The 13188-nt window shown below is 60.3% G+C and overlaps 1 protein-coding gene and 1 long non-coding RNA gene across 7 annotated transcripts in view; one reads left to right on the top strand and one right to left on the bottom strand.

Annotated features, from left to right (window-relative positions):
* Positions 1–3366: 3366 nt before the first annotated feature.
* On the bottom strand, positions 3367–4519 carry LOC118500176. Its single transcript, XR_004902725.1, has 2 exons — positions 3738–4519; positions 3367–3464 (listed from the first exon to the last, which is right to left on the bottom strand). It is a non-coding gene; the product is annotated as an uncharacterized LOC118500176 (long non-coding RNA).
* Positions 4520–7219: 2700 nt separating this feature from the next.
* LOC114493931 (patr class I histocompatibility antigen, A-126 alpha chain-like) overlaps positions 7220–13188 on the top strand; it is a 189334-nt gene continuing 183365 nt past the window's right edge. For 2 of the 6 annotated variants that reach the window (XM_036024009.1, XM_036024008.1), the window contains exons 1-7: positions 7220–7396; positions 7569–7853; positions 8049–8324; positions 8837–9112; positions 9196–9306; positions 9741–9773; positions 9910–9957. In XM_036024009.1, coding sequence (XP_035879902.1) covers positions 7324–7396; positions 7569–7853; positions 8049–8324; positions 8837–9112; positions 9196–9306; positions 9741–9773; positions 9910–9957 — 1102 coding nt within the window. In that variant the 5' untranslated portion in view covers positions 7220–7323. Of the gene's footprint in view, positions 7397–7568; positions 7854–8048; positions 8325–8836; positions 9113–9195; positions 9307–9740; positions 9774–9909; positions 9958–10110; positions 10494–12553; positions 12664–13188 lie in introns of those variants that run through there. The other 4 variants (XM_028508745.2, XM_036024010.1, XM_036024011.1 and 1 more) reach the window with 4 other exon arrangements.

Genomic DNA, 13188 nt, shown 5'->3' with positions numbered 1-13188 from the left:
AGCACCTGATGAGCCCGTCAGGGACCCTCTGGAATGTTCCAGACCAGCCGGGTCTCCAGCTACAGCAGCGACAGCAGCGACAGCAGCGACAGCAGCCCCAGCCCGTGTCACTCGGGGCAGAGGAGCCGCCCACGGACCCAGTCAACCACAGACGGGAGAGAACAAAGTTTATTGCGGGCTGTTTGTTCCCCAGCGGCAGGTGACGAGAACACAGACTACGTAATCCCCCACTGTCAGTGTGTCCTCATCACCGTCTGTCCTCCCTGTCAGGCTGTGGGCACCAGGAGAGCGGGCGTGCTGACTGCATCGAACGACCCCCGGGACGAAGGAGAAGCCTGGCGCAGGGGCCTCCCTGAGCCCGTGAGTGAGCGAGTGCGCATGCGCTGGGACCCGACTCCTCACAGCTGAGTCTGGGACCCGGAGGGGCTGCCGGGGTTTGGTTTGGGGGCTGCTCCAGTCTGCTCGGGCTGCTGTAACCACATACCACCGGCTGGGCGGCTTAAACAACAGAAGTTCATTTTCTCACAGCTCTGCAGGCTGGAAGTCCAAGGTCAAACTGCCGGAAAATTTGGCTTCTGGTTGAGGAACTCTTCCTGACTCGTGGACGGCTGTCTTCTCCCTGTGCCCTCACACAGCCCCTCCCCTGTGAGAGGAGGGAGCGGGGGCAGGGCTGGGTTTAGGAATCTGAAGTTTCTCCTAACCGGGCCTGACGTATTAGATAAGGTCACCGCCCCATGACCTCGGTTAACCTTAACGATCTCTTTAAAGGCTCTGTGCCTGAATACAATCACTTTGGGGGCTGGTGCTTCAACACACGAATAGTGGAGGACACAACTCTGTTGGTAACAGGGGTCCCCTATGACGTGTGCATTTGCTACCTACCAGCTGGTCTCCATTCCCTGAGCCCCTCATGAAGTGTGATGCTCGGTGCCTCCCCAAGCTCTGGTCTCACCACCAAGAGCAGCAGACGGGAGGCACCTGGCCACCAACCACCTCTGACGTCTTGGATTACAGCCATGACTCAGTTGCCGCACACGGGGCTCTGACGGACCCTCCACAGGCTTGAAGACCCCATGTTTGTTTGGGCTGCTAAAACAACACCACAGACTGACTATAAATAACAGGCATTTATTTCTCACAGTTCTGGAGGCTGAAAGCCCAGGATCAAGGTGCCAGCACATTCAGGATCTGGTGAGGGCCGACTTATTGGTTCACAGGTGGCTGTGTCCTCTCACTGTGCCCTCTCACTGTGTCCCCTCACTGTGTCCTCTCACTGTGTCCTCTCACTGTGTCCTCTCACTGTGTCCTCTCATGGTGGACAGGGCCAGGGAGCTCTCTGGGGTCTCCTTTATCTGGGCTCTGCCCTATTGACCTAATCACCTCCCAAAGGCCCCACCTCCACACACCAGCACATTGGGGGTTAGGTTTCAGTGTGAACTCTGAGGACACAAACATTCAGTCCATAGCACCCCCAGGGTGGTGGGCCAGTTGTCAGGGTAGAAATGAGATTTAGGGCCGAGGCTGCAGAGTTCCTTCATTCAGGGACTGGGGGCAGCAGAGAGCAGGGCCTGGAGGGTCCAGTCTGTGGATGTGGTGCGTGGGTGACCCCAGAGGAAAAAACAGGGATCCCAGAGTCCTCGGGGAGTGAGATGCGGAGGTTGTAGGGACCACCCCTGGGAAATGGGCAGCCTGGGTCCCATCACTGAGGTCCCCGTAGCCCACTGTGGGTGCAGCCCACACCCATGTTCAGCATCGGGTCCTCAGGGGCCCTCAGCCTGGCCCAAGGGCTTGTCCTGTCCTAGGGCAGGGAGGGACCTCTGAAGGCTGTGACAACCTGCTACTCAGGACTGGGTGCAGACATGGCAGGGAGGTGCTAGCACAGTTAGTGGGATCCTGGAATTCCACAGTTAGTGGGTCCCCAGGAATGTGGGACCAGGGCTCGTCCTGCAGGGACAGCACAGCCCTTTGCTGTCTATGACCTGGAGGACCCCCTCCAAACACAGACAGGTGTCCCCATGGCCAGCCTTCCCCTTGCTGCTCTCCTCCTGGCTCCATCCTCTCTCCCCGCTGCAACCCCTGCCCCTCTGATGTGCTTACTTCCGTGTACCCTGACTTCCTCAGGAGCACCCTCTCCTTCCCAAACCTAACGCCCCAGCCCCCACCCCATGTTCTGAAACTTGCTGGGCTGGTTCCTAGGTGGAGGGTCCTCTAGCTCCAGAGGGAGCACTAGCAACAAGTGACAGGGACTTGGGTGTCCCAGGCCCCACTCCAGGGGACTAAGGGCACCTAGTTGGTTTGTGGGGTCCACCCTGGACCTGGGAACCAGCTGTCCTGGCCAGGAGACCTCACCTTTCCCTGAGTGAGTGTCCGCGGTGACTCAATGGGGAGGAAACACCTAAGTCAGTGTGCGTTGTGAGAACACTTTGCACCCCGAGCCTGACACTGAATGGGGACCCTCTCTTTGTGTTCATAGCCCTGTTGTGGTGCTGGGAGCAGAGGGAGACCCTGGGAAGTCCTGGCTGAGCAGCAGAAAGTAGGGTTTTCTGTTGTCTGCCCTGTTGCCACACGGGGGCGCCGCCGTGCTGCTCCCGGAGACTGACTACGCCCTGGGAGGGTCTGTGCTGTGAGTGTGGTCAGAGGTGGCTGACCTGGAGGCGGGGCACCGGTCGGGGATGAAGTAGCTTCTGAGCAGTCCTGGACTCCACAGGTGACAAGGTCAGGGACTGAACAAGGACTAACAAAGAGGCGCGCTCAGGTGGTTTGGACCACACCTCTGAGGTTTCCACTTCCCACTGTGACCCCTCTCTCCAGTCCTGTGATGACAACACCCCGGGGGTTAAACTGAAAAGAAACATTTTACCTACTTTCTGTTTTTCACAGTACTCCTTCATGTAGCAACAGTAGCAACATTTGCAGAAGTTTTCCTCAAGAAGGATACATGAAAACTTGGTAACATGCTCCTCCCTGACAGGGATCCTGGCTGCCTGGGGTCTGGGGAGGAAGGAAAGTTTCCCAGGTGGACTTCTTGTGTTGTCTGGAGCAGCTTTTCTAAATATGTTACATTTGCAAGGCCCTTTGCAGGTCAGATCCAGGTGGCACCGCTGTGGCCATGTGACAGGCCCAGGTCTGGGTCCTCCCCGTGTTCCTCCAGCCCAGGAGCCCAGGCTGTCACACCTCAGAGCCGGCTCTGCTGGTCCTGGGCCTGAAAACCTGTCACCAGGCAGCCCCTCCCTCCCTGGCAGTGTCCCCAAGGGTCCTTGCTGAGCGGCCCTCCCTGCACTGCCCCTGCTCGGGGCCCCTCCAGCCTCCTTCCAACCCCACCTGCTTTGCTTTTGCTCACACCCAGTTCACTAACACACTGTCACGTATTTATTTAATTGTTTACTGTCTGTCCCTCCTTGAGAACACAAGCTTTATGAGGACAAGGACAGGGATTTGATTTTCACAGCTGTATTTCCAGGGCCCTGAAAGCTGATTTTAAAACATCTATTGAGTGAGTGACTGAGTAAAGGCACAGACTGCACACACCCTGCTGTGCACCAACACACAGACACCACACCCACAGGAACACAGTCACACACACTGATGCTCTCACACACACATTGACACAATCACACACACTGGCACACACACACTTAATCCCTATCTCCCGTGTAATGTCACACTGTGAACAAACACCCCATGTCAGCGTGCATCATCATTTCTAGTGTTTTCTCCACAGGACTGTGAAAACTTACCTAAAAGACACCTGAAGTTTGAAAGACCAACACGATGGTCACCCTAGGTTTAGCCATTTTGATATTCTGTCCTATTTTACTGATGTATTATGTATTTCTGTAATTTTTGCTGACACATTTGAAAATCACCTGCCAGCATCATGACCCTCTCCCCTGAATATTTCAATATTCATCTCTGAAAAAATAAGCTTTCTTTTCAAACAATATTATTACACTGAAGAAAATAACTGTACTTCCCTAATAGTATACAATATGAAAATAACATAAACTTCTCTACATTATCCTGCAAATGTCCCCCATTTGGAGAGGAGGAAGCTCAGGGGCACTCAGACCGACCCTGACGCCCCCACCCCATCCCGGCACCCCTCCCTCCTTCCCCTCACAGCCACACCAGGGAAACTGAAAGTAGGCCATTTCCCTCTACTCCCTATTTCTGTTTCTTAAACTCAGTTCTTGAAATGAAATCATCTCTTATTGGGAACAGCATCTCAGTGTCTACATCCTCCCCAGTGTGGGTACGCACATTGGGACTGTTGGGACAAGGACTGCAGCTGCCCTGGGCCTTCTGTCCCCTCAGCAGGACAGGAGAGGGGCCCCAGCACCAGGGTCCCTCCTGATGCCCCAGAAGTCACACCTCCGACAGCAGCTGTCACACTGAGACCTGGAGTGAGCACAGTCCCCTCTCTCAGGGTTCAGAGAGAACTCATGCACGTCCCCCAAGACCCCGCCTCTCCCCCAGGCCCTTCCCCTACAGTCAGGGGTCAGGATTGGGACTGAGACCCCCCACCCCAACCTCCTCATCCTCACCCACAGAGCCCCAGGGAGAGCCCAACCCCTGCTCCTCCCCTCTCTTCCTCACTAACTTACCACCATCTGCCCTGAAGCCACCAGGACCAACCTCCTCTGTTCTTGTCCTTGTCTGTCTTAGGCACCCCTGGTCCCCAAACACCCTGCACCTCGTCTCCACAGGCTCTGCAGCCCCCACTCTGTCCCCTGGCACACCCCCTCCTCCCCAATCCCTGAAACCTGTCCACTGCGCCCCTGAGCGCTCAGCCCAGGACCAGAACCTGCACAGCCCTCCCCCAGGACAAGGTCCCTGCACCTCACAGCTCTGACAGGAACCCGGGTCTCCCTGAGGCCAGGACTCCCTCTGAAGCCCTCCCATGGGTGTCCCACGTCCCTCTGACCTGGAGCCTTGGGTGTGGAGGGGGTGGGGTCCCGGCTCCTCCTCTGCTTTGACCTGTTCCCCTCTGTCCTCCCTAGCACCCCCAATGTGCCATCAGACTGGAGCCCCCACTCTCCCATCATAGGGATTCCCTGTGGACCCCAGGCCACTCCCCCATTCTTTTAGCTCCTGGCCCACTGTCACCTCCCAGAGCGCTGCCTCCTTGACCCTCAGTGACGTCAACACCATCAGAGGTGGAAGGCTGAACAGTGGTCCCCAGAGATGTCCAGCCTGGTCCTTGGAGCCTGTGACAGCTTTCCTCACGTGGCAAAGGGACCTGGGTGATGTCATTGAGGTTAAGGACCGTGGGACAGGGAGACTCCCCGCCCATTTTCTGGGTGGGCAGCCAGGTCACATGAACCCTAAAAGCAGAGCGGCCCGAGCTCCGCAAACACGAGCACGATTATGTGATCACAGGCTGTAATGTGAGGTCAGCAAACCTTCCTCACAGCTGCGTCACTGGGGTGACGACTCAGGCCTGTTTCCAGGCCTGAGTCGTCACCCCAACAACCCCTGGAGCCCACTGGGGTCCCAGTCTGTGATCCTGCCATCTGTTCACTGTCTATCACCCCTCGGGGTCCCCTCCTCCCTGCTGTTAACCTCCATGAGGCATCATTTCGCTCTGCCCCTTGGCTCCCCCCTGCTCTGTCAGCCTTGCCTGGAAAAACTGCACAGCTGGTGACTCAACCTCCACCTGCCCCGCACCTGCCCCACCAGCCACAGGAGGCAGCAGCCCCACACAGTCATGCTGACGCTGCCACGTTAATGTCGTGACCCAGACCATGGGGGACCACACTGTCACCCTCAGTCCTGTCCCTGCAGGGCTCCCCAGGTTCCCCATCCTCTGCTCAGACACTCCCCTCCCTCCCCCCTTATTGCTGCCAGTGACCCTGTTTCCTGCCCCACTGAGAAAACCGGACACGTCAGAAGACAATTATCACAGGTCCCCAACACCATCTCCGTGGGGACCTTCACCACAGGGGCGCAGTCCCCTCTCCCAGCCAGAGCCAGTGCCTGGGCTGCTGCTGGAGGCCTCCCCCTTCCCCCCTGCATACAGGTGCTGGCCCAGCAGTCCGTCCCTTCAGCTCTCCTGTCATCTCCCTCCTCCATCCGATCCCGTGTCAGCATGAGAACGACACCCAGACCCCCCCGCCTGAGGGAGTGGAACGGACTGATGTCCCCCTGCTGTGCTCTCTAGTGTGCTACCCTCTCTGCTCTGGGCCCTGGCCCCTCACAGGATTCCTCATGTCAAAGACTGAGAACGGCAGGGAAACTGAGGCAGGGCCACTGCTCCTCTGAGGGCTGACAGGCTCCAGGGTCCCCGGCGCCCTGTCCGAACGACCCTCGCTCTGCCCTGGGTCCAGGACACCCCGGACACCCTTCCTTCTCCCCGTCCCGGGGGCGGCTGCCCGGAGCGCTCGCAGCTCTGAGGCCGGGCGAGCTCCTGTCCTAACGCGCAGCAGCGAACCGCTTCCCGGCTGCTCCGCCTTCAGGACGCGGGACTCACGGGGACGCACCGAGGGCTGCGGGGTGAAGGTCATTTCACAGGGACACCCCGAGTCACACGCACACTGGGCGAGGAGTGGAATTTAGGGTTTTGTGGGTCTGACTGCAGGGCTGGTCAGACACGTGTCTGACCGGCGGGGCCAAACGCCCCCTTTACAGATGGTCAGCTCCCTGACGGTCAGGGTCTCACGGACAACGAGGAGGCTGGACCCTGAGAACCCCTGGCGGCGTTTCAGGCACAATTCCTCCGGGACCAACGAGAAAGCCCCTGTCCCTCCACCCCCGTTCCCAGGGCCGCTCCTGTCTGGCGTCAAGTCCCCGGGGGGTGAGTTTCCTTCTAGAAGAGTCCGGGGGGCGGTCAGGGGTGGGAGGCAGAGTCTGTCCCCGGGAGAGGGGCTCCGGCAACAGAGGGGAGGGAAAGGGGGCTGGGCCCAGCCTGGGGGTCGTTCCCTCGTTCGCCGGAACAGACTCGGGCCCGGACTCGGGGACGCGGTGCGACAACGAGCTCTCAGAGCAGGAGGAGGGGGATCGGGGCAAAGTCCCAGGGGCCGGGCCCGGCGCTCAGGGTCTCGGCCCGAGGGCGGAGTCTGGGCGGGAAGCTCCGCGCTGGGGAGTCCGGGCTCCGGGTTTCACTTTTGCGTCTCCCAACCTGCACGGGGGACTCCTTCCCGGATACTCGTGACGCAGGCCCAGTTGCCTCTCTTATTGGCGGCCGGTGTCTAGAGCAGCCAATCAGCATCGCCGCAGTCTCGGTTTTCGGCCTGGGTCTAGAGCCAGCAGTCGGCGTCGCCGCCGCTCCCTGGTTTTGGGTCTCCGCGGACCCGCCCGGACGGAGCTTCTCCCCAAACCCCGAGGATGCGGGTCAGGCGGTCCCCGAGCCTCCTGCTGCTGCTCTCGGGGGCGCTGGCGCTGACCGCGGCCGGGGCGGGTGAGCGCGGGGTCGGGAGGGAGCGGCCTGTCCGGGGAGGAGCGCGGGATCCCGGGGAGGACGCGTCCCCACCGCCCCGGCCCGGATCCCGTCCCCGTTTCCGTCCCCTCGACCGCGGACCCGGGACCCGCGCCTGGGGAGGGTCGCCGGTCTCACCGCTCCCCGCCCGCAGGTCCGCACTCCCTGAGCTATTTCGTCACCGTCGTGTCCCGGCCCGGCGGCGGGGAGGCGCGGTTCCTCGAAGTCGGCTACGTGGACGGCACGGAGTTCGTGCGGTTCGACAGCGACGCCGCGAACCCGAGGATGGAGCCGCGGGCGCCGTGGATGGAGGGGCCGTGGGTGGAGCAGGTGAGACGGCAGTACTGGGAGGAGCAGACGCGGAGAGCCAAGGGAACCGCACAGGCTTTCCGAGTGAACCTGAACACCCTGCGCCGCTACTACAACCAGAGCGCGGACGGTGAGCGCGCGGGGCCGGGCCGGGCACGACCCCCATCCCCGCGGACGGGCGGGGCCGCCCCGAGTGTCCGCGTCCGAGCTTCACCCCGAGAGGAGCCCGCGGGACTCTGACCCGGTTCGGTTTCGGTTTCGGTTCGATCCCCGCGGGTGGGGCGGGGCGGGGCGGCGGGCGGGGCTGACCTCGGGGCGGGGTCAGGGTCTCACACCCTCCAGGAGGTGTCCGGCTGCGACGTGGGGCCGGACGGGACCGTCCTCCGCGGGTACAGTCAGTTCGCCTACGACGGCGCCGACTACATCGCCCTGAACGAGGACCTGCGCTCCTGGACCGCGGCCGACGCGGCGGCTCAGATCACCCGGCGCAAGTGGGAGGCGGCCGGTGAGGCGGAGCACCTGAGGACCTACGTGCACGGCCGGTGCAGGGACTCGCTCCTGCAGTACCTGGAGCGCGGGAAGGGGGCGCTGCAGCGCGCAGGTACCGGGGCTCGCGGGGCGCCCCCCTCCCTCGGGCTGGGCTCCGACGGGGAGACGGGACGCGGGACCGGGGTCAGAACCCCCTCTGCGTCGGGAAACCGAGTCCGCCCGGACTTTCAGCTTTCAGACCCGGGACCAGGGGGCGGGGGGGGGGGGGGGGGGGGGGGGGGCAGCCTCTCCGGGATCTCTCCCGAGATCTCCAGTCAGCGGCTCCCTCCGACCCGGCTCTCCTCAGCCCCGTGGCCGCCTTCCCACTGTCCCCCCTCCCCCCAGTCTGGACCAGAAACACTTTTCTTCAAGCGACCGGCCTGCACCTGGGCTGTGTCCCTCTGGTTCTAGAACTTTCTACAGACCAGGGGATCCCCCCCCAGGTGCCTCTGTCCAGGCTGGGTCTGGGGTTTGCACCCCCCCCCCCCCCGCACTGTCCTGTCCAGTCTCAGGACGGCCACGGGAGCGCTGCTGGACTGCCCCAAGGCTGTGAGAAGTTCCCGAATTTCCGACCTTTCTCCTCAGACCCTCCAGAGGGACAGGTGACCCGCCACCCCACCTCTGAGCGGGAGGCCACCCTGAGGTGCTGGGCGCGGGGCTTCTACCCTGCGGACATCGCCCTGACCTGGCGGCGGGACGGGGAGGACCTGACCCAGGACACGGAGCTCGTGGAGACCAGGCCCGCGGGGGACGGGACCTTCCAGACGTGGGCGGCGGTGGTGGTGCCGCATGGGGAGGAGCAAAGATACACCTGCCACGTGCAGCACGAAGGGCTGCACAAGCCCCTGATGCTGCTTTGGGGTGAGGAGGGGCCACCGGGGACTGCAGCGGCGCAGGGGTGGGACCCTGGGGGGCAGGGCCCTCACCTTCCTGTCCCTTTGCAGAGCCACCTCCTCAGACCAACACCATCATCATCATTGTGGGCATCATTAGTGGTCTGGTCCTGCTTGGAGCTGTGGCGGCTGCAGCTGTGATGTGGGGGAGGAGGCGCTCAGGTAGGGTGGGTGGGGTCTGATTTCTTGTCCCACTGGGGGTCTCAAGCCCAGGAGACGTGTCCCGCTTCATTAAAGGGAAGCATTGTCTTCACTCATGTGCTTGCCAGTCTGGGGCCCTACTGGCTACACTGACTGGTGAGGAAGGCACGTGTGAGATAAGGGACAGATGTGTCACCCTGATGATTCTGGGGATTGTGGCCTGCTTCCCAACAGTCCCAGGTCCAAGGGGATGGTCCCTGCTGAGGACAGACCTGCAGGATGCCGGTAGGTCCAGTCCGTGCACATGAATTTCTCTCAGGTTTCCTGATCCTGCCCTGGCTCTGTAGTCAGAGTTCTGGAAACTGCCCTGGCGTCCAGGACCAGGGCTTCCTGCAGGACTTCAGGGCCCGCCCTGCCTCCTCCCTGGTGTCTCACAGGGTGTTTTCTTCCTGCAGGTGGGAAAGGAGGGAGCTACGCTCAGGCTGCCAGTGAGTATGGAGGGGGGATCCCTGAGACCCTGTGTTGGTGCAGACGGGAGCCCATGGGGGACCTCCCTCCTCATAGGTTCTCCTTTGCTTTCCTGTCCTGGGGGCTCTGACCACATCCTGTTTTGTGCCTCCCCAGGCAGTGACAGTGCCCAGGGCTCGGATGTGTCTCTCACGGCTTCTAAAGGTGAGACCCTGACACGGGGAGGGTTGGGGCAGAAGGGATGGGACTGAGTAATGGGGGACTCTATGTGATTATGGAACACAGGGTGGGCTGTTGGACAATGTCACCACCTACAGCGACTGATGGACATTTGTTCACAATTATCTTCTTCTCCAGCATGAGACAGCTGCCCTGTCGGGGAATGAGTGATGGAAGATTCCTCACACACACACACCCGCCAGCCCCTGTTTGTGACTTCAGGGACATCTCACTTCGGCTTCTGCAACTGGCATCTGAATGTCTGTGTTGCCATCAGCATCACTGAGGACAGGGGAGGCGGGCCCACCCCGCCCACCAACCCCTCCCCACACTCCCCTGCTCCAGCAGAGCGGGGCAGGGCCTCCCCATCCTGTCTGTGCTTCCTGGTGCCTGAGCTGCAACTTCTCACTCTCTTGTTAAAATAAGGTTCTGGGTGTAAATTTGTTTTTTCACTTTTTGCCATGAGTGGTTGATGTGTTGATTAAAAAGCTGAAGATCCTAAATTTTGAAAGGAATAAATGAGAAGTTTCCAGAACCTTCTGTGTGTTTGCTGCACTGAGTCTGTGGCAGGGACAGGAGAGGCTGTGAGGACCGAGTGTGGTTGGGGCTGTGCCCAGTCAGTGCTCAGTGCATCGTGGGATTTGACGTGGTCCCTCCTCCACTGGATTGCCCTCTGCCCCTTTGTCCTTGTCCCTTCAGTAGAACCTTGTCCCAGCAGGACCTGGGATCACAGGAACCAGCATCACCCGGGCCTTGTAAACTGTCCCAGTGAAGCCCGTCTCCAGGACCGCGGGCAGCGAGGGCTGTGTGAGGCCGGGTCAGCTGAGGCTCAGGCCTGGGTCAGACCCTCAGTCCCATCTTGTGGACCTTTATTTGTTGCTTCTTTGTTTCTGTAGAGCAGCAGGACTGCGTTTGTCCTTGTTAGGAGTCCTGGTCTCATTCTCCTCTGGGTGTCCCCCGTCTGCCAGCAGCAGGGGTGTTTTGCCTGTCACTGTCCCCACCAGGCCCAGGGGTCCCTGCACACAGGAGTCTGGGGTGTGGAGAGATGAGTTGTCAGACTCATCCTGCTCTTGCCTCCTCTAGGGCTTGGCTGATCTTTCATCTCTTCCTAAACTCTCAAAGGAACCGGGTTCTGGACTGAGCGGAGCTGGGATCCCATCATTTCCCATCCTAGATCAGTCCCCATTGGAACCCTGCTCTGCTCACCCGTGCCCTCCCCCTGCCCTTTGCTGCAGTGCTGGCTGCGGTGCACACTCCAGGATGCACAGAGTGGGGTCTGCTGTGGACTCGGGGGAGCAGCTCTGTGGGGAAAGTGCAGGGGCATTGATGTCGGTGTGAGTGCACGTGGGGCTGGAGCTGCCACAGAGCAGCTGTAGTTGAGGCTGAGTTAATACAGACACAGCCTGCAGCACAGGGAGGTGCCCCACCCCGACCATTTGTGAAGCAGTGGTGGCTGCCTGACAGACATGTGGCACTGGGTTTGCATGTGGGGACATCACTGAAGCACAGTCGGGATCACTGCCGGCCTCGTGGGGCCCGTGCTGTGTGGGGAGACAGTGGGTGTGAGCACAGCACACAAGCAGGTGTGTGTGGGAGGGGGAGTGGTCTGAGAAGACGCAGAGGGGACCGCGGTCCCCAGTGTGTGCTGTGGGGACAGGGAAGGCGACTGCTTGATGTGGGTGGTCAGTGTGGGCCTCAATGGGGAGGTGGCCTTGAGGGGAAATTTGAAGGACATGGGACATTACCCACCAGGATGTCTGGAGGAAGTTCTGTCCAGGCAGGGGACCCTCCAGTGCGAATGCCCCGGGGCAGCGGCGTGTCTGGAGTCTGGGGAGAAGGGGGAGGGGTGGGGGTCAGTGTGGGAATGGAGCAGGGAGTGAGGGAGATGGGAGAGAGGCCTGGCCAGACCACGTGGGCCTGGAGGACGTTGGAAGGGCATGACTGTGCTCTGAGTGAGGGGGGGTCAGAGGGCAGTGTAGAGCAGAAGGGGGACATGGCCTGATGTCCCCTTTAGTGGGTCCCAGTGGCTGCTGTGCTGACAGCAGACTTGGGAGGTGAGGGAGGCAGTGTGGACGCAGGAGGGGTCTGTGCCGGGGGCCAGGCTGGGGATGCTTCCCGGGGTGAGGGGCAGGAATAGTGGGTGAGGGGGGATCCTGGATGCCTTCTGAGGAGGACCTGACAGCATTCCTAATGCTTAACCTGGGGCACGAGGCAGAGGAGTCCAGGTCAGCAGACATCTCAGAGGACACGAGCAGAGAGATGGAGTTGTATCAGCAGAGATGGGGAGACCCTGGAAGCAGCGTATCTGAGGGGACGTCACAGATGTTCATTGTCAGAGACGGTGGAGCTGAGACGTCTTTGAGAGATCCCAGGGAGTCGTCCGATTGGCAGGTGGACCGCTGAGTCTGAAGATGGGGGATATGCAAGCTGCACAGATAGACTCGGGAGGCCACACACATAAGTGCTATTTAAAGCCGTGAGTGTGGGAGAGGTCACCAAGGGGTGACAGCTACAGGAGACGAAGAAAGAAGGAGGGAACCCAGGGTCCAGTGCTTCTCGATCTGAGTGGACCACACGCCAGAGCCACCTGCACAGTCCATCTCCGGGTCTAGTAGGCTGTTGAGCACTGAGTCCCAAACTTTCCTGTGCCCACAAATTACCTGCACACTTTGTTAAGACTCAGAGAGTCTGGAGCAGAGAGTGGGATTCTGGATTCATAACGAGGCTGGTGCGGATGCTGCTGGCCTTCAGGTCACACGTTCAGCAGCAGGAACCCAGACAGGACCCTACATGGCTGTGCATCAGCCTCGCCTGCAGGGCTTGTCACACAGGTGATCCTGGCCTGGGGCCTGTTCCCCTGAGACGTGGGTCTGGGAGAGGCCTGGGGTTTGTAAGAAGCCCCACGAGCCCTCCTGGGGCTCAGCCAGACCACTGAGGTCAGTGTCAGAGCTCAGGGTGGGGAGGAGTCTTCAATCCACATTTAGTGTTTTTTTCCTCAGAAAGAAAAGGGAGGATATATATCGTCATTTATGAGACATGATGTTGGGAGTCACAGTCGTTTTCCCCACCATGGGGTAGAGTCAGGTGGGAGATTTAGGAGGCCCCGGGTCAGCATAATAATATCTCTGAGTGAAACTGTTCCCCAGGTATATTTCTTGGAGCAAACAATGGAATCCTTATTTCTTCTAATTTAGATATAAAGCGGTATAGTGGGTT

This window comes from Phyllostomus discolor, chromosome 4 (genome assembly GCF_004126475.2).
Source record: "Phyllostomus discolor isolate MPI-MPIP mPhyDis1 chromosome 4, mPhyDis1.pri.v3, whole genome shotgun sequence".
NCBI lineage: Eukaryota > Metazoa > Chordata > Mammalia > Chiroptera > Phyllostomidae > Phyllostomus > Phyllostomus discolor.
Note: the sequence above shows the minus strand (reverse complement) of the source record. Positions and strands in the feature narration are given on the sequence as shown.